Raw genomic sequence first — 19274 nt, forward strand, 5'->3', positions numbered from 1 at the left:
TTAAGTTTTCCAATTTTGTGGAGTACAGGTTTTTGAGAAATGACCTAATGAGTCTCTGGATTTCCTCTGTGTCTATTGTTAGTCTCTTTTTTCAATTCTGATTTTCTTAATTTGGATATTCTTTCTCTGCCTTTTAGTTAGTTTGGATAAAGGTTTGTCTGCTTTGTTGATTTTCGCGAAGAACCAACTCTTTGTCTCGTTGATTCCTTGTATTGTTTTCTTTGTTTCTATTTTGTTGATATCAGCTCTCAATTTGATTATTTCCTGCCATCTAGTTCTCTTGTGTGAGTTTGCCTCCTTTTGTTCTAGAGTTTTCAAATGTTCTGTTAATTCACTAGTGTGGGATTTTTCCAGCTTCTTTATGTAGACATTTAGTGTTATGAACTTTCCTCTTAACACTGCTTTCATTGTGTCCCATAAATTTGGGTATGTTGTGTGGTCATTTTCATTGTATTTTAGGAAGTCTTTAATTTCTCCCTTTATTTGTCTTCCTTGACCCATTTATGATTCAGGTGAGCATTGTTTAATTTCCATGTGTTTGTGGGCTTTCTGAAATTAGTGTTGCTGTTGAATTCTAATTTAAGCCATGGTGATCCAATAAGGTATATGGGCTTATTCCATTTTTTTTTTTTGTATCTGTTGAGGTTTGCTTTGTTACTTGTAAGTGGTCAATTTTTGAGAAGGTTCCATGAAGTGCTGATAAGAAGGTATATTCCTTTATGTTTGGATGGAATGTTCCATAGATGTCTGTTAAATCCATTTGATTAATAACATCTGTTAGTTCTCATATTTCTCTGTTAATTTTCTGTCTGACAGACCTGTCCAGTGGTGAGACTGGAGTGTTGAAGTCTCCCACTGTTAGCGGGTGGGATTTAATGTGTGATTTAGGCTTTAGAAGTATTTCTTTTACATATGAGTGCCCTTGTGTTTTGGGCATAGATGTTCAGTATTGAGATTTTCTCTTGATGGGATTTTCCTGTGACTAATATCAATTGTCCTCCCTTGTCTCTTTGGTCTGATTTTAGTTTGAAGTCTGTTTTGTTAGATAATAGGATAGCTATACCAGGTTGTTTCTTTGGTTTATTTGATTGGAAATTTTTTTCCCCTGCCCTTTAGTCTGAGTTGATGTCTGTCTTTGAGTTGGAAGTGGATGATTCTATCTTTGTATTCAATCTGTTAACCTATGTCTTTTGATAGGTGAATTGAGTCCATTTATATTAAAGTACATTAATGACCAGTAATTGCTAGCTCCTGTTATTTTAGTTTTCATTGTTGATGATGTTATTGTGTATGTTTTTCCCTTCTTTGGGATTTGCTACTGTGAGATCATCTATTGTCTGTGTTTTTGTGTATGTAGCCAACTTTTTTGCTTTGGTGTTTTCCTTCTAGTACTTTGTGTAGGGCTGGGTTTGTGCAAAGGTACTGGTTAAATCTGGTTCTGTCATGGAATATCTTCTTTAGTCTGTGTGTGGTGATTCAAAATTTTGCTGGGTATAGTAGTCTGGGCTGGCATCCGTGGTCTCCTAAGGTCTGTGCAATGCTTGACTATGTATGACCTTCGTGCTTTCATTGATTCAATTGAGAAGTCAGGTGTAATTCTGATAGCTCTGCCTTTATATGTTACTTGGCCTTTTTCCTTTGCAGCTCTTAACATTTTTTCTTTATTCTGTATGTTTGGTGTTTTGATTATTATGTAGCCAGGTTTGGTCTTTTTATCATGTCCCATTTTTCCTGAATATTTTGTGTTAAGCTTTTGTTAGATTTAATGCTTTCTTTGACCCATGAGTCTATATCCTCTGTTGTATCTTCAGTGCTTGAGATTCTCTCTTCCATGTCTTATGTTCTGTTGTTCATGCTTGCATTTATGGTGTCTGATAGTTTTCTCATAATTTCTGTTTCTATAATTCCCTCGTTTTTTTGTTGTCTCTATTTCAGTTTTCAAGTCTTGAGTAATTTCTTTCATATGTTTGATTGCTTTTTCTTGGTTTTCCTTAAGGGATTTGTTGGTTTTTTCCTTTTTTTTTTTTTTTGTTTATCTTTTTCTCCATTTTTTGGAGGGAATTTTTCATTTCCTCTTTAAGGACCTCAAACATTCTCTAAAGTTTATTTTTTAGGTCATTTTCTTCTGCTTCATCTATATTTGGTTGTTCAAGTCTTGCTGTTGTAGGGCCATTAGTTTTTTAGTGGTTTCATGTTGCTCTTTGTGGTGTAAGTGGATTCTTACCTTGTCTACTCATCTTTTTGGGGCAGTGCAGCTGGCAGGTGGGTCATTCACCAACTCATTTGCCTGGTGTCTTTATATTAGGTTTTCATAGTTTTTTCTTGATTGGCCATTATTATTTCTTCATTTATTGATAAAACTAGTTGTTATTTTGAAAGTTCTTGATAGTCAGAAACTATTGTATTGAATTTCTACTGACTTTTACTTGTAGGTAAAACAGATTAGTTTTCTAATTAGTTCTTCATTCTGGGTAAACCCCAGGGCTAAGTTTGGGTATGATCCTAATGGTATATGTCAGTGGGTTGTTGGTGTTCTGATATAATTTTGTCATGGGTCCTCACAGTGAGGCCTTAGTGTTAAGAAAAGCCTCTCTGCCGACACAAAAAATTCTAATCAAACCAGACTACGCCAAATCAAATGCCTGTGTTTAATAGATTGTGTTCACTGGTGACCGGGAGAGTGTTGTAATGGGAGTGGCACCTGGCCGCCCGCATGGCTAGCTTATGCCCCGAAATAATTACATGGAAACTGTATTCTTTTAAACACTGCCTGGCCCATTAATTCCAGCCTCTTATTGGCTAGCTCTTACATATTGACCTAACCCATTTCTAATAATCTGTGTGGCCCACGAGCTGGCTTACCAGGAATGATCTTAACTTGCGTCTGCCAGGAGTGGGAGAGTCATGGCGACTCCTTGACTCAGCTTCTTTCTCCCAGCATTCTGTTCTGTTTACTCCACCCACCTAAAGGTTGGCCTATCAAATGGACCTAGGCAGTTTCTTTATTAATTAACCAATGAAAGCAACATATTAGAAAGTAATCACTCCCACATCAGGAGAGCATGGTGAGGGAAAGACAGAGGGAGTGCACACTCAAAACCATATGTTCCTCTTTCCAGCTCAAGCTTAAATACCCTGTGGGGTCAGCGCTTGACAGGCTGGGAGTTGGAGTCCCAGCGCAAAGCTCTTGGCAGGCCAGGAGTGACACTTTGAATTCAATATTACATTTAGTTCCTTTCATCTTTCAGTAGGCTCAGTTCTTGTCTCTTGACCATACACTTTAACTATCAGCATTCACAACCAGGATCACATGTTTGTTTGTCTATACTATTTATCATTTTATTTATTTATTTATTTATTTATTTGTGTCAATAAAAAAATGAGGAAGTTAGAGGACATCTTGTCAGGTATGAGGATTGAACTAAGATTGTTAGCCTTGGCAGCAGGTGCCTTTATATACTGTTATTTATATATAAATATATATGTATATAAAGACATATATATATGTGCTGTATATATGTTTCTTACTATTATTTTATTTCTTTTTTTTAAGGCTGCCATAATATAAATATGGCGTAGGCTTAATAATTTCCACACTTAAGAATATAACAGAATTTGGAAAATGGACAGTTGGTTTTGAGCTATTTAGGAAGTGTTTATGTTAAAGCAGGAAGGAAGATTTTTTATAATATCTAGTAGACCAGACTGCTAGAAATTGAAAAAGCCTTCAATTTCCATTGACTGTATTCCCTTTGTTGATAATTTAAGTGTTCCATTTCAATTGATTTTATTAAAAAATTCATTCTTTTTTTTATTTTTGAGATTAATATATTTCTACCTTCTTTTCCCTCCTGTCCCTCCCCCAATGTCACTATCTTTCAAATTCATGGCTTCGTTCTTTTACTAATTTGTTATTATATGCATATATATATATATATATATATATATATATATATATATATATAGTTCTATGCTTACATATTTCTGAATGTAGTTTCTTCAGTCCATATAATGGACTCTTCTGTAGAATAAGCGTATTGACCTGAATGAGTTCTTGATCATAGATTAAGTAACTCGTCTGTGTGTGTGTGTGTGTGTGTGTGTGTGTATACACACAGGCTATGCAGATCTAAGTAAGTGAAGAGAATGCAATGATTTTAAAATATTGGTCCCTAAATTTAGAGAAAAGATCTAAATGGAGCACAAAAAAAGATGACAAATTAAGGGGAAGGCAAGATAAGTATTAATACTCATTAGTATTTCTCAATATTTCCCAGAATATACCAGTTTAATCTTTAGTAGGTTAAAGATGAGTAGAAGTTGAGCCTTGAGATAAAGAAAGGTGTAGTTAACTCTGCTTTTTCTTTAATGTTTTTAAACAAAATTTAAATTACTGGTTAAGTGTACAGTTTATATTTTCCTTAATCTAATTATTGTACTGCGATTATTTAGGAAAAGGTTTTATTTCTCATGAAACACACACTGAAGTATTCAAGAATGAAGGGGGTATATACTAAGGATATTTTAATAATAAATATCATGTTTGCATATTCATGTACATATTAATTTTAAGTCCTCATATGAGCCAGGATTCCTAGTATTATCATTTACTTTGTTGCTCAAATCGACTCAGATATGGTTAAATAGCTACACTCATATAATATTTCTATACTGTCTTAATTTTAAATGAAAGACAAGTGAGAACTTGTGATGGATATGAATTTTCATTGATTCAAATGAATGGTTTTAAATCATCCAGAAGATTGAAATATCCTCTCTGATGTGTGAACATATTATTTCATTTTTTTTTAAATAGAGTCAAGGTCAATTTTGGGACATGGCCACTGCTTCACCAAGGTCTGATACTAGTGATAACCACAGTGGAAGGTTACAGTTAAAGGTAACTGGTAAGTGATTTTAGTAATAATGTAGTATTGTGATGGGTAGATGAAGTTAGATTTTGCATACCTAATGAGGCAAATATATTCCATAAGTGATGCTCTTGAGACATACACAGTGAAGTTGGACTCATACTAGGCAGCACTGGGTTTTAATGTCTTGCCTTTATGTTGCCTTGCCTTGACTTTATCATTTTGTTCATTTCTGTTTTTAAAGTAAGCATTAATTTGTAAAATTCATGATCTTGATTTCACAATAGCTCGAGTAATAGAAACTACTACTTATGACTATAAAGGAGAGACCAAGGTTCAGAGGAACCACTCTGTCTTCTCTTAGTAATGAGGATGCCGGTTGCGGTCTTAAGACTTTTATCACAAACCATGTTCTTTGTATAGGTCTTTTTTTTTTCTTTTTTTTTTACCCCTTCTGATCTTGGAGATTGAAGCCAGGGCCTTGTTCATGCTGGGTAAGTAAGTATTCTACCACTGAACTACATTCTCAGTCGAGCTTACTCCATTAGTCCTTTTATTTCAAGCAATCAGGTATCCTTCAAGGCCCCTCTATTATTGAAGTCTGGTCATTGTCTAGTGATCTAGGAGAATCCATATCTCCTTTAGTCTTGCCTGTGAATGATCAGGGTGACAGCTTGGCATGGATGGCACATTAGCAGCAGAGTTACTGTTGAATGCCTTATATTCTTTCAGGAGTTGGAAGCTTAGGTGGTTGGGATCTTGACCTGAGGTCATCCTTCCCTTTATCTAGTGCTAAGCAGGAGTCTTCTTCATAATGAAGTTAATCTCCCTATTTCTTTTAACATAAACCTTGGCTGCTCATTAGATCTCCTGATCCTTCTTCCTTCTCCAAACTGTACATTTTGCATTTATTTCTGCCCAATTTGCTCATTTTCATTGTTGATGTGAATAAACATTTTTAATAATAATCACGTCACAAATTCAGTGTTCCTCCTGCCTCAGTTTCACAAGTACTGGGACTACAGGCATGCACTAATAACCATGTCCGTCATATTTCCTTTCCTTTTCCTTTCCTGTTTTGAGACAGAAACTCACTGTAGGACCCAGGGTGGATTCATGATCCTCCTTTAGTACCTTAAGCATTGGAATTGCATGTGTGTACCACTGTGCCCAAGTCTCTTCTTTATTTCTGCTCTTAATTTATAGCTTATTGAAGGGAACAAACATACAAGAACAGTGTGCTGTGGGTGTAGCTCCATGGTATAGCACTTTCCTAATGTATCTGAGACTTTGAGTTTCATCTCAGCTTCTAAAAACCAACCACCCAATCAACTAATAAAAATATCCTAAAAACAGGAAAACCATGATCTAAAGTCAAACAGAAGGTAACCCACTGTAATGTGATAATTTACTATGCCACGAACATAAGTATAATAGCATGCAGAGATAAGTAATTTTCAGTATTGTAGACTTTAAGATTTCCAACATGAATGGATCAGATGCAAAGTTTTTAAAGTATATAGAGTACTTGCCTTAAAAACTAACAGATTGCTATGGTAGGGTTTATATATTTAGTTTTTGGTATTGTGTCTTGTGGTACCTCAATTATACTTTAAAAAATATTGATTTTTACATTTATTTATGTATGTGCATATACATGAGCCATGCATGGTACATGTACAGGTCAGAGAACAGCTTGTGGGAATTTTTCTCTACTATTTGGGTTCCAGGGATTGAGGTTATTAGGCTTGGTGCCAGTGCTTTTACTCACAGAGCCACCCCACTGGCCCTTAATTTCATTCCGTGGTGAGCAATTTTAGTGTTCGTGATATGCGCTGTAGGTGATTTTTCTCAATCATTTGATTGTTTATGGCCTAACCATTTTTCTCTTGTTGATTTCAAGAGTTACCACCTTGCTTGTTCTATTACTATTTCTTATGTCACTATTAGACTATCTACTTATTTTCATTTTATAGTACATACATTTGGAGAAGTCTTAATTAGCTTAATTTTATGTATATTTGTCTCTGTACTTGTCTATTTCCTTTTGCTCCTTATTTGAATTTAAACTCCCCTTTTCTTGTGTTTACCCCAAACATTCAAACCCAGTAAAATTTTGTGTTATTGTTATAAAATGATATATTAAATTGGAGGTGATATAAAGCTTTCATCTTAAAATTCTCAGATCTAAGAATATATCAAATAATTTTCTTTATCTTTGGTGTCCATTGTTCAAGTTTTGTGGTAATTTTTATGTGGATCATATACATTTGTTACTAAATGTTTTTAGGGACATTACTGTTACTGGACCTTTTAAATTAAGGAACCCTATCCAATGTCTGCTAATTTTCAATATTTGCATAGTGTTACTGTGAAGGGCATTTTGAGTATAACACAAGAGTGAACAAGTAAATGGGAAAATATAATTTACTCCATTCCCACTAATTAGAATTCCTTTTTAAAATAGTAGCATTCACTTTACTTAAAAACATAGCATTAATTTTATATGCACTATTAAACCACCATATTACAAATTTTTATGAGATTAAAAAAAGATATTTTAAAATATTTGTTGAGGGGGGAGGGGAGATAGATCTATTATGCTAACAGCTTTCAGTACTATGAAGCACTTTGCCAGATAAAGGTACACAGTGGGATATCTTCATTAGTCGTAGTGCAGGTGCAGTCACCATACTGGATGCGGGGAAATTTGTTGTTGATGATGGTGCTTTTGCATGCCTTCAGTCACCAATCCTAAGAATTGGGTATTATTGTTCCCCTGTTTTTCAGGTGAGAAAATGGAGGGGCAGAGCCGTTAATTGACCTCCTTCAGGTCAGGATTCTAGTAATGGCAAAGTTAAAACATGAATCCAGATATGTTACACTTGTATGCTTTTAACATGATCCTGTATTGCCTTCTCTTTACTGACAGTGTGTGGATAGATAGGACCTGTATGTTTCAAAGAAATAACTTTTATTTGGAATGAAACCTTCTATTTTGGGGAGGTTCTTGAGAGGTAACAACTCTGGCCCCTATATCAGTCCTTGGTGGTAAACTTAGAACAACTTGCAACGTCAGAGAATGGGAATGAGTTTTACTAAGACCCTCCCAGTAGCACTTCAGACATTATTTTAAACATTGCACTCTGTTCCTAGTATTTTAATAAGCATTCGCTTATAATCTTTTTTGTTATTCTTTCCATGTTAATAGAGGAGTAACTATTTCAAACACTTTGCCTCTTACACCACTTTCACTTTGTATTTCATTGGTTTGCTTGATTAATTTCTTTCAGTAGAATGGGAACTTTCATTTTATTTCTTAGCGATTGATGTGTGTGACAGGGGTGCTTTTTTTTTTTTCTCATCTCAGAGCAGGGTAGAGGTTGATTGCACAGTTCTGTGTTTGGAATAACAGTTGCAATCATTAAAGGCACATGTTTAAGCTAAAATAATTTCTTACTATCTTGGGTAAAATAAATTTAAAATCCCCTTTCTGTAAAAGTTTATGATTAAAATTTATTTCATGATGACATTTTGATTTTCAATTTTTTTAAATAAGTTTTTGTTTGAAACTTTTTTTAGGTAAAAATGTTCAGTATTTTATTATAAATGGGCCACAGTTATATAGTGAATATCATCCAGATGATATTTTCATCATTTACTTTTCTCACAGTCCTTGATACAGTTTGAAATTATATTTACATAGCAGGTAAAGATAGAAACCATTCAAGTATGTAGTGCACACTGATGGCCCTCTGAACGTGGGAGACAGAGAATAGAGGCTTGCAAATTCAATGAGCTTGGGTTACATTTGGGAGAGCTTGATCCCAAATATATATCAATATATAAATCAATAGGTAAACAGATATCACATCCCATTATACTTTGACAGGAGTGTAAATAGTCTGACATTTATTGAATAGAGACTTACTGTGCTACACAGCAGTTCTGATATGTCCAAAGTAAATGAAAACACATTCACAGCAAAACTTGCACATGAATATTTATAGACATCTTAGGTACAACTGCTACAAAGTAATTTAAATGTCTGTCAACTAATAGATAAATAAAGTGTGGCATATCAATAATGGAATAGTACTTGGCATAAAAAGGAATGAAGTATTGATGCTACAGTATTGGTGGGACCCGAGAGCATTATAAGTGGAAGAGGAAAATCATGAAAGACTGTGTATGGTCCCACTACACAGAATTTATAGGAACAGATCAGGCAATCTATAGAAACAGACTGCGGATGTTGGCAGAAGATAGGAAAATTACTACTTAATGGTCTACTGGTCTTTCGGAGAATTAACAAAAATGTTTTTGAGTTAATTTGAATGTTTATACAAGTCTGAATCTTTTAAAAAGAATGAATCTATTCAAATGGATGAATTCTCTTGATAAATTGGTTACTGAGAAATTCAGATGGCTTTTAGACAATAGTAGCTTCTCATCTTGTCAGTGTGATATGTACTAGAGGTGGAAGAACGCTTTTGTTTCTATTGGCTTAGTAGTTGGCAGTGCTGATCTTTTGGTTCCATCTACAGACAAATAATTATTGTTTTCTGTTAGTTTCTAGTGCCAAACTAAAAAGAAAAAAAAACTGGTTTGGAACAGCAATATATACTGAAGTCATTGTAGATGGAGAAATTAAGAAAACAGCAAAATCCAGTAGTTCTTCTAATCCAAAATGGGATGAGCAGCTGATTGTGTGAGTATCTTATGTAAAGGCTATAAAATCTTCACATTGCATGTCCTATGTTTTATATTTTGTAGAATGACTTCAAATAATAAGGTTTTTTCTTTATCTAAGAAAGAATTTAAAAGAGATATGTAGAGAGAATAGGTGAAGTCAGAGAGATGCCGTGTAACTGCTGAAGGAAATAACTGCCTAGAACCTTTCTATTAAGCCACATACTCATGGCAAAACACAAATTACTAGAAGAATATGCCTAAGCTGTTGGCCAAGCAGTGTTGTAATTGATACAGTTTCTGTGTGGTTATTTGGGTCTGAACAGTTGGGAAACGAATGAGCAGTCTCCATTTACAGATGTCCATTAACAGATAAGTGTCTGTCCTTCTGAGCTGATGCCAGAATTTCCTAAGTTGTAAAATAAACTGCCCTGCTTTGGTTAAAAAAAGAAAGAAACAAAGAGAGAGAGAGGGAGGGAGGGAGGGAGGGAGGGAGAAAGAATTTAAGATATGAAGAAATTTTTTAATTTCACTTTTCTCAAAGAGAAAGCACAATAATTGTGTTTTTGTTTTATAGACAGTTATTTCCACATGACCCTATTTACTCTGAATGTTTAGTATAGAAATAAACCCAGTCATTCTTTTTTTTTTTTACCATTTTTCAGAATCCATTTTATTCTCTCTTTCCATTTCTCTAATTTTTAATTAGAGAAATTCAGTAATTAATCTCCAAAATCTTTTTTCTTTACACTGCATCCGTGCATTATAAAATACACTTTCTTTCTTTTTTTTTAAATTTTTTTTATTGATAAAAGAAGAATAAAGAAAAAAAAAACAAATTTCCACCTCCTCCCAGCCTCCCATTTCCCTCCCCCTCCTCCCACTCTTCTCCCCCTCCTCCCACCCCTCTCCCCTTCCCCCCACTCCTCTCCCCCTCCCTCTCCAGTCCAAAGAGCAGTCAGAAACCCAGTCATTCTTAATTTTGACATTTCGAAGTAAAATGGTATAAAGTTACATGTAATAGAAGAATTATAACTAAACTAATGCCAGTCATTCTAAAGAGCTCTAAAAATGGGGTTCCACAGGAGAGATTTTTTCTGAGGTCTCAGTAAAACAGTGCTTTGCTGCTCGGTGGGTGGCTAACTACAAAAATCCCAAAGTAGTTTTTAAAGTCATAATGTGTTTGTAAATATTTGTTATTTATATTTCTGATTCAATTAGTTTACTGTTTCATACAGTATTAAACTGAATTCATCATTTTAGAAAAATCACTGCAATAGATAACTTTAAGAGAATTAGCACACAACAGTGATGCCGTGTTTATTTTTGTTATAATGTTATTCATGCAGAAATGTGACCCCACAGACCACCTTGGAGTTTCGAATTTGGAGTCACCACACTTTAAAAGCAGATGCTCTGTTAGGAAGAGCAACAGTGGACTTGAAACAAGTGCTGTTAACACACAACAGGAAATGTAAGTGGCTTTCTAACCTTTGTTTATTTATATATTATTTCAGAGACTTTAAACATATCCTTCTACAGCCCAGAAATGAAGTGTTGTGTTGTGTTTATAAAGAACGTACAATGCCAATGGTGTTGTAATTGAACAGTGGGCAGTATTTTCCCATCCTTTCCCCACACTGTAGATCATCTACCAGTTCTTTAATACCAGTTACTCCCACTCATTTGTTGTTACTAGAACAGTATCTCTGAGCTGGATAGAGACTTAACTATCAATTAGGCGGGTCAAGCCCCCCCCCAACAAGTTGGGGAGGATTGCCTCTAGGAAGATTACGAGAGGACCAGGAATTTTCTCCTAATTATTGGTACTCTCACTTTCCCACTCTGAAGAAGTAACTGCAAGTTCCTTAATACTTTTGGCATCTCTGGCCTATGTCAAAGATGAAACAATAGAGAGACAATGTCTCAAAAAACAGCCACATAAAATAAATCATAATGTACCCATATTGGATAATGAAGTGCTCACTGATGAGTTTTTAAAGAAGATTGTTTTTCTAAAACTTATTTACTGATTGTTTTTCTAAGATTTATTAACTGATAAATTATATTTATGGAGTCAAAAGTCATTTTATGGTTTACATATAAAATTGAATAATCAAATCAAGCCAATTGATATATCTGTTCAAGTACCCTTTTACCCTTTGTTCTGATGCATGTTTAAACATTTAGTAATTTTGAACTTTACAGTCCATAATTACTTACTAATTGACCATACCCGTAATGTATTTCAAGTATGAAAACCCCATTTTCTTTGTATATTTGAAGTGTTATACTCTTTCATTGTTGTCTTTACAAGTTCTTCTCATTTCTGAGTAAATTTAATATATATTCTGTGGGATAGAAGTTGAATCACAGTGGCTTTGCATTTAAATCAGAATAGACTTAATGGGAGGGAAGTATTTGGCCTTACATAAGAAAAAAACCAAGCTGTCCTCACAGTGTGTAGCATCCAACTGTGTCAGGTGAGTGCTGCGACTTTCATGCAGTTTTGAATTTGGTTTTTATGACTCTCCACTGAGAATGAAGTTCCTTTTATTTCCTTTTTGATTTTTTTTTATATTTATATATATTTTTGGGGGACAGTTGGTTTTTGGGTTTTCGAGACAGGGTTTCTTTGTGTAGTCCTGGCTGCCTTGGAACTTACTCTGTAGCCCAGGCTGGTCTGGAACTCAAAGATCCACTTTCTTCTGTCTCGATTAAAGATGTGTGCCTCCTTGATGTTCTTATTTTTCCATTTTGTAACGAAAAGTGAGGAAACTGAGGCTAAATAAAGCTTGAATGACTTAGTTTTTTATGGCTAGTAAGTGGCAGAGGTGGAATTGTCAACTAAGTCATTTGACTCTCAGGATGAAATTGTGCCCCCTTCCCAGGCCTTTGGGTCTCTGCTCAGGAACAAGTTTTCACAGCTGTGTGCTTATTAGGTAGATAGTATTAGCTTATCCTCTGAAGGTTATACTGTGCACAGAAGCACTTGAAGATGATGTCAAAAGTGTGGAGCTTGGGAAGAAGAGTCACTCAACTGCCCATGAATGGAATTATGCCCTGTTGTTGTTTATATAATGTCTACAGATAAAAATGCAAATAATTGCTTTTTCAAATGCAGCAGTCAAGTTCTGGAATACAGCAGTTCTTGGATTGAGGTATTTTTAAACATGCTTGTGTATGTGGCACTTGTTTTTAAATTAGAATTTTCTTTTTTTCTAGTAGAAAAAGTGAAAGAAATATTAAAACTTTCTTTGGAAAACAAGAACGGCATAGTGCAAACTGGTGAATTGACAGTTGTGCTTGATGGGTTAGTGATTGAGCAAGAAAATCTAACAAACCACAACTCTTCTCCAACCAGTAAGCTGTGCTTATGTGCTTTTAAATTTAAATAAAGAAAATTGACAAGAAATAAATATGTAAAAACTGAACTGCTTTCCTTCTTGATGTTTAGTAGAAATCCAGCAGAATGGTGATGCCTTACATGAGAATGGAGACTCCTCGACAAGGACAACTGCCGGGTAGAGTGCTTTGTATATTGATATAAGATTTCTCAGGCATCAAGTTTGTGTTTTTAATTTACTTTATTTTCTCTTAGCTCCAAATTCATGACCTTCCTGCTTCAGTTCCTTGATTGTTAGGATTATATTGTGGGGTGGAGGTAGGAGTTTTCAAGATCTTATGTAGCCCAGGTAGATGTCAGATCTACTGTGTAGTTGAGGATAACCTCTAACTTCTGGTCCCCCTGCTTCTGTACTGTACCAAGGTTCCTCTGTTTACCTGTCCCGGCAGTCCTAGAATTCACTCTATATATCAGGCTAGCCTCAAATTGAGAGATCTACCTGCTTTTACCTCCGAAGTGCTAGGATTAAAGGTGCGCATTACCACTGCCTTGCAGAAGTTTTAATCCTTAGCCTCATTTTATTATTTGTCATAGAATTTAAAAGCCTAACCAGGGCTACATTAAAATACCACATTTTGAAAATACCAAAAATATATTAATAAATAAAATTTAAAAGCTTAAATATTAAAGATGTTATTTGCCAAGTATCTGGGAAAGAAGCTTTAAAATAACAATTTATTAAGATCTAACACATAAGAAAATCATTGTTCTGGCCTTTTTCTATAAACAAATGCTTCTCTTACAAAGCATAGTGCTTTAACTATTCACTTATGCTGTGGAATGTGGTAGTGCTTTCTTTCTTATTGAAAATGTTGTTAAACAATCAATATTTATGATTTGTTGGTTAATAGAGTGAGTAGTATGGGAGGAAGACCTTATTGATTGGGCATTCTCCTGTAGTTCACAAGATAAATGGCCTACAGATTTTATTCTACCATTTCAGAACCTCTCTGCCATTCACATTTTGTGATTGCTAAGTGATGATTTGAAACACATAAATGAAATGAGAGTATATAATAATTCAAATATGGTGGAGTCAGAAGTCCCAAAATATAAAAATATATTCTTACATAATTGACTTGGTACATCTGAAAAAATATGCCAGTAAAGGGCAAAGTATAACCTCTTGGACTATGCACAGTTACTGATAACATTATTCTTAATTGCTGTTGGATGCTTCTTATCAAAGCATTTAAGCAAGATATAAATGTGGCATACACCTGCAGCTTGAGATAGCTGGGAGGTTGAAACAAGAGGACAAGTTTGAAGCAGCCTGGGTAGCTCAATGGGATCCTGTCTCAAAACAAAAGCTGTGAAAAAGGGTCAGGAATATAATTTCTTAACAGAGCAATTGCTTACCATTTGCAGAGACTTGGGTTTGGTTCTCAGTACTGCCTTTTATTTTGGTTATGAGTCTAGCCTTAAACAGTTGAGCCATTTCTCCAGCCCAACCAGTAGTCTTTAAAATAGCTTTGGAACTATGCTTTCAAATTGTGTATTTGTTTTATGTAAATAAGTCTCCAGATTATAATTTGCACTGAGAAAAATTAATGACTGAAATAATCTAACAGTTTGTAGATCAAAATGCATTAATATGTGACATATGTTTAAATTCTTTAAATTACAGTTTTCAATAGGGGTTTAAATTATTACCACCTAAAACCTAATCCTGCTTTGTACAAAGTCAATCATGCTTTGAATGCTAGCACTTGAGAGGCAGAGACAAGAGAATGGCTGCAAGTTCAGGCAGGGATTACATGATGTGGGATTCCCCTCTGTATGCTGTGAATACCATCAGTTAATAAAGAAAACTGTCTTGGGCCAGTGCAGGGAATAGAGGTAGATGGGGAAAACTAAACTGAATGCTGGGAGAAAGAAGGAGGAGTTTAGGAGAAGCCATGTAGCCCTGCCAGAGCTGGACGGAAATTTACCACTAACCTGGTCCTTCTAGGAAGACCTGTCTTAAGACAAAACCACCAAAGCTTATTGCTTTATTTTATGATAGCACATCTTGTTTTTAAAAACGAGTTCGGTGGTGCTAGGGGAACTTTCAGGACTCTCACTTAGACTTCTAGATCACTGATTCTAGATGGCTAAGGAGTGATACAGACTTGAGAATTATCTGGAAGTTTTGTTCAGACCTTAGCTGTCTTCATTGCTAAATGTAATTCCAAGGTTAGAATTAGTTTTTGGATATTTCTTATAATTTCATGAGCCTTTGAAGCTACTTTTAGAGCATTTAAAATAGCCCAATATTCTTATTTAAAATGTACAATTTGAACAGTGCTTGAAGGCCTAGATAAACTCAGTATACTTGGTGTGTCTGCCAGTCTCAATCCTTACAACTGAAAGTATTGTAGGTCAGTGTGGTAACAGCAGACTGTGTCTTTTTCTCTGCTCTCTAACACTCCCTCTAAATGTCAGAAAGTCAGTCCTTTTATTTTTATGTAAACTTTGATGACATATTGTTTTATTTCACTTAACTCATTGAAGTTAGAATTTTGTTTTCTCTTTGAAGGTTGGCTGTTGAAGGTACTATTGGAATAGATAATCATGTACCAACAAACACTGTTGTTTCCAACTCATGCTGTTCACATGTAGTTAATGGAGAAAACACACCTTCATCCCCGTCTCAGGTTGCTGCCAGACCCAAAAATACTCCAGCTCCAAAACCACTCACATCTGAGCCCACCAGTGATACAGGTAACCTTGGTGGTTTGGCACATTGTTTGAATGACAATTAAAGAAGTGTATGTATTTAATGCCTCCATTTCCTTTATTATGCTATCATCCTTCATCTGCTGCAATATAGCGTATAAAGCTATGATACCTGAAGATTCTTTTGAAATTTTTAAATCTTTGGAGTATTTAAGAAGGTATTCCTAAAACAGTTGAGAAATTACAACATTTTATTAAGCAAGTTCTAATATGATGTAAGATTCTAACACTTTAGATTAGACCAGAAAATACTATTTAATTAGTGACATAAATATATTTTTGAAAGAACTTGAGTGAATTCTTTGATTTTTTTTTTTTAGGCAAAAGTTAATGATGAATGTGTTGTTTAAACTGATTTTATCATATGAATTCCCTTGTAGTAGCTAACTTATTAGAAGTGTATGCTGTGATTTGACATAGCCATCAGAAAGTTTTATATTTCCCTAAGGGAATAATTACACTGCTGTAGAAGAAATGCCCCAGGAAGACTTTATAATGGCTTTGGATTTTTCTAAAAATATACCACAATACGAACAGCCTGAAGTACTCCATACCTCCCAGAAGACAAAAACAGCAGTGAACTTAGTTGTTTCTCTTTCAGAAAGGAAAAATGACATAGCATTTATAGGCCAAGTAAAACCCATCTTTTTTTTTGTTTTTGTTTTGTTTTTTTGTTTTTCGAGACAGGGTTTCTCTGTAGCTTTGGTGCCTGTCCTGGAACTAGCTCTTGTAGACCAGGCTGGCCTCGAATTCCCAGATCCGCCTGCCTCTGCCTGGGATTAAAGGCGTGCGCCACCACCGCCCGGCAGTAAAACCCAAATTATGAAGGGACAGGGCCTTATGAGCTCCTGCTTCTAAAGAATTATTTACAGTGATATCTTTTGGAGAGTTGGTTTCCTTTAAGGGTGTGGCCCCACACCCATGAGTATATGAGAAGCACGAAGTGGACTTTCAAAAGAAAAGAGGGCATAAAGTTGGAGGAAATAAAGAGTAGGGGGCAAATATGATCAACATATTTCATGAAATTCTTGAGAAATTAATATTATATATTTAAAAACATCCTGTAACACATTCTGAACACATCAGTTCCTCTTGGTCCAATTTAAAAATTAGAATGTGCAATTTTCAATATATGGTCTGAAAAAATAAATACAGAACGAGCAACAGTAGTTTTATCTCAGAAGAAAGGTTTATCTGCTCACCATACTTTACATGGGTCTAATGCTTTTTAGATTAAAAGGCCTTTAGTTTACCAGATAGTAATCCATAGGAAAGAACAGGAAAAAATTGACATTTTAATGTTATTTCCTTATGAACTCTTCAAAGTGGTTATAAAGATAAAAAAAACAAAACAAGTTAAAACTCACATATCAGCAAACTGAATGAGTTTATTTTATGTGACTATTGTTGGATTCAGGAGTTGAAGGAGTTGCATCATCTCTTGCAGTAATTAGATGTCATGACCAATAATTAAGTCAATTCCTTATTCATAAAAAGACTCAAATGTTAAAAAAATGTGGAATGGTCACTTCAGAAAGGCCATTTAAATGTATGGAATTTGAAGAATTTGCTCATATTTCAGAAACACTTAGCTGTGTGAGTAGATTAGTGAAAGTACTTACTACCCTTAGTTATTGCATATTTCAACATTGGGCTTATTCAGATGTTGATGAAATGTGAAAGCATTAACCTTTGTACAACTAGCATTTTAAATCTCTTTGCATACTTTATAGCTTGTTGGATATTTTATATATTCTATTGGGAATACGCTCATTATTCACATTCTTCTACCTGTCTTTACCTGAAATTTCAGGGTGAAAATATAACACACACATAAAGAACTAGCAATGAAGATTCAATCATACATAATGCCCTGGCATTTGTGAAATTATAAAGAAAGATAGGGCAGTCTTAACAGTTGTCATCTGCTTGCTGTACATGTGTTAAACACCTAATACTATTTACCAGCCACTCTCAAAGTCATTGGATACATAATAGTATTTTCTGTTTGCTCTGAGGAAATTGAAGTGCAGAGGGGTCATAGGCATTAGTATCCAGCTCTGTGGCTTTCAGCTTTATACTTGTAGCACAAATAATAAAAAACCAGAGACAGATATTGGGGTTGAACCTGAAGATCAGAAAAGCAAAGCAGCCAACCACTAGAGTGAGTCTCTTCCCTTTATATTCCTCCCTCTGCCCAGCCATATCGCTTCTGTCTCCACCTCCCTAGTGCTGGGATTAAAGGTGTGCGCCACCACTCTTTGGCCTGTATGGCTGACTAGTATGACTGCTTTGCCCTCTGATCTTCAGGAAAGCTGTATTTATTAAAACACAAATAATATGCCATTATATATACTACCTCCTGTTCATTTTTAATTATATAAAGCTTCTCAAAAGGCTAATGTTTATTTTTTATATTGAGATGGGCTTACCAAAATATTTTCCCAACCTTTTCACCTGCTGAGATTTTCTTAAAAATAGTGTAACTGTCCTCATGTCTTTTAGTTTAAAGGGCTTTTAAACCTTTTATGTTGGTCACAACCACTTAGTTGATGTCTTTGTCTGATAGCTCATTTCTTACTCATAGAATTAATTCAGATAGCTTTTCAAGAAATTGGCATTCCTTATTTCTTTAAGATGTAGGTACCAAGTAGTATTCCCCAACCCCTTTTGAGGAGATGGATGCTGGGTATTGCCACAGGTACTTTTTTTTTTAACTTTTTTTTTTATTGAGAAAAGGAAAAAAAAAACAAGTTTCCGCCTCCTCCCAGCCTCCCATTTCCCTCCCCCTCCTCCCACCCTTCTCCCCTTCCTCTCACCCTTCTCCCCTCCCCCCACTCCTCTCCCCCTTCCTCTCCAGTCCAAAGAGCAGTCAGGGTTCCCTGCACTGTGGAAAGTTCAAGGTCCTCCCCCCTCCGTCCATATCTAGGAAGGTGAACATCCAAACTGGCTAGGCTCCCACAAAGCCAGCTACATTAAGTAGGATCAAAACCCCGTGCCATTGTCCTTGGCTTCTCATCAGCCCTCATTGTTCGCCATGTTCAGAGAGACCGGTTTTATCCCATACATGAGCAAAGAAGTCAGGACCACGAGGGGTGCACCCACCCACGGAGACAGTGGGGCTGATCTATTGGGAGCTCACCAAGGCCAGCTGGACTGTGACTGAAAAAGCCACAGGTACTTATAGATAGGAGGCAAGCACTTTAGCATCTAACTTCATTCCTAATATTCCTTTTTTCCATTCAGGACTCTGAGCCAGATTTTGTTACTGAATTTGTAATACTGAGTGTGGAGCCCCATAAGCTCTCTCATTCACCACCAGGTCTTTGCTAGATGCAGCCAATGCTGTTGTATACTATTGAAGATCTTAATGTGAGCTCAGCAAACTTCTTTTCTCCAGGAAGTTATTCTAATATACATGTAATTCAAAGTTTCTGAAATCTCTTGGTAGTGGTGGTTATACCTTTAATCCTCTAGGGGAAGAGGCAGGTGGATGGATCTCTGTGAGTTTCTTGACAGCCAGAGCTGCCCAGTGAAATCCTTTCTTGGAAAACCAGAAAAAAAAATTGTGTGTGTGTGTGTTTGTT

The 19274-nt window shown here is 35.5% G+C and overlaps 1 protein-coding gene across 3 annotated transcripts in view; it reads left to right on the forward strand.

Annotated features, from left to right (window-relative positions):
- The window catches only part of Wwp1 (WW domain containing E3 ubiquitin protein ligase 1), an 82493-nt gene that overhangs the window by 18730 nt on the left and 44489 nt on the right, over positions 1–19274 (forward strand). For 2 of the 3 annotated variants that reach the window (XM_075966903.1, XM_075966904.1), the window contains exons 3-8: positions 4817–4907; positions 9444–9582; positions 10913–11037; positions 12789–12926; positions 13021–13087; positions 15488–15672. In XM_075966903.1, coding sequence (XP_075823018.1) covers positions 4838–4907; positions 9444–9582; positions 10913–11037; positions 12789–12926; positions 13021–13087; positions 15488–15672 — 724 coding nt within the window. In that variant the 5' untranslated portion in view covers positions 4817–4837. The remainder of the gene's footprint in view (positions 1–4816; positions 4908–9443; positions 9583–10912; positions 11038–12788; positions 12927–13020; positions 13088–15487; positions 15673–19274) is intronic. The other variant, XM_075966905.1, reaches the window with a different exon arrangement.

The sequence above is a fragment of the Microtus pennsylvanicus genome, chromosome 3 (assembly GCF_037038515.1).
Source record: "Microtus pennsylvanicus isolate mMicPen1 chromosome 3, mMicPen1.hap1, whole genome shotgun sequence".
Taxonomy (NCBI): domain Eukaryota; kingdom Metazoa; phylum Chordata; class Mammalia; order Rodentia; family Cricetidae; genus Microtus; species Microtus pennsylvanicus.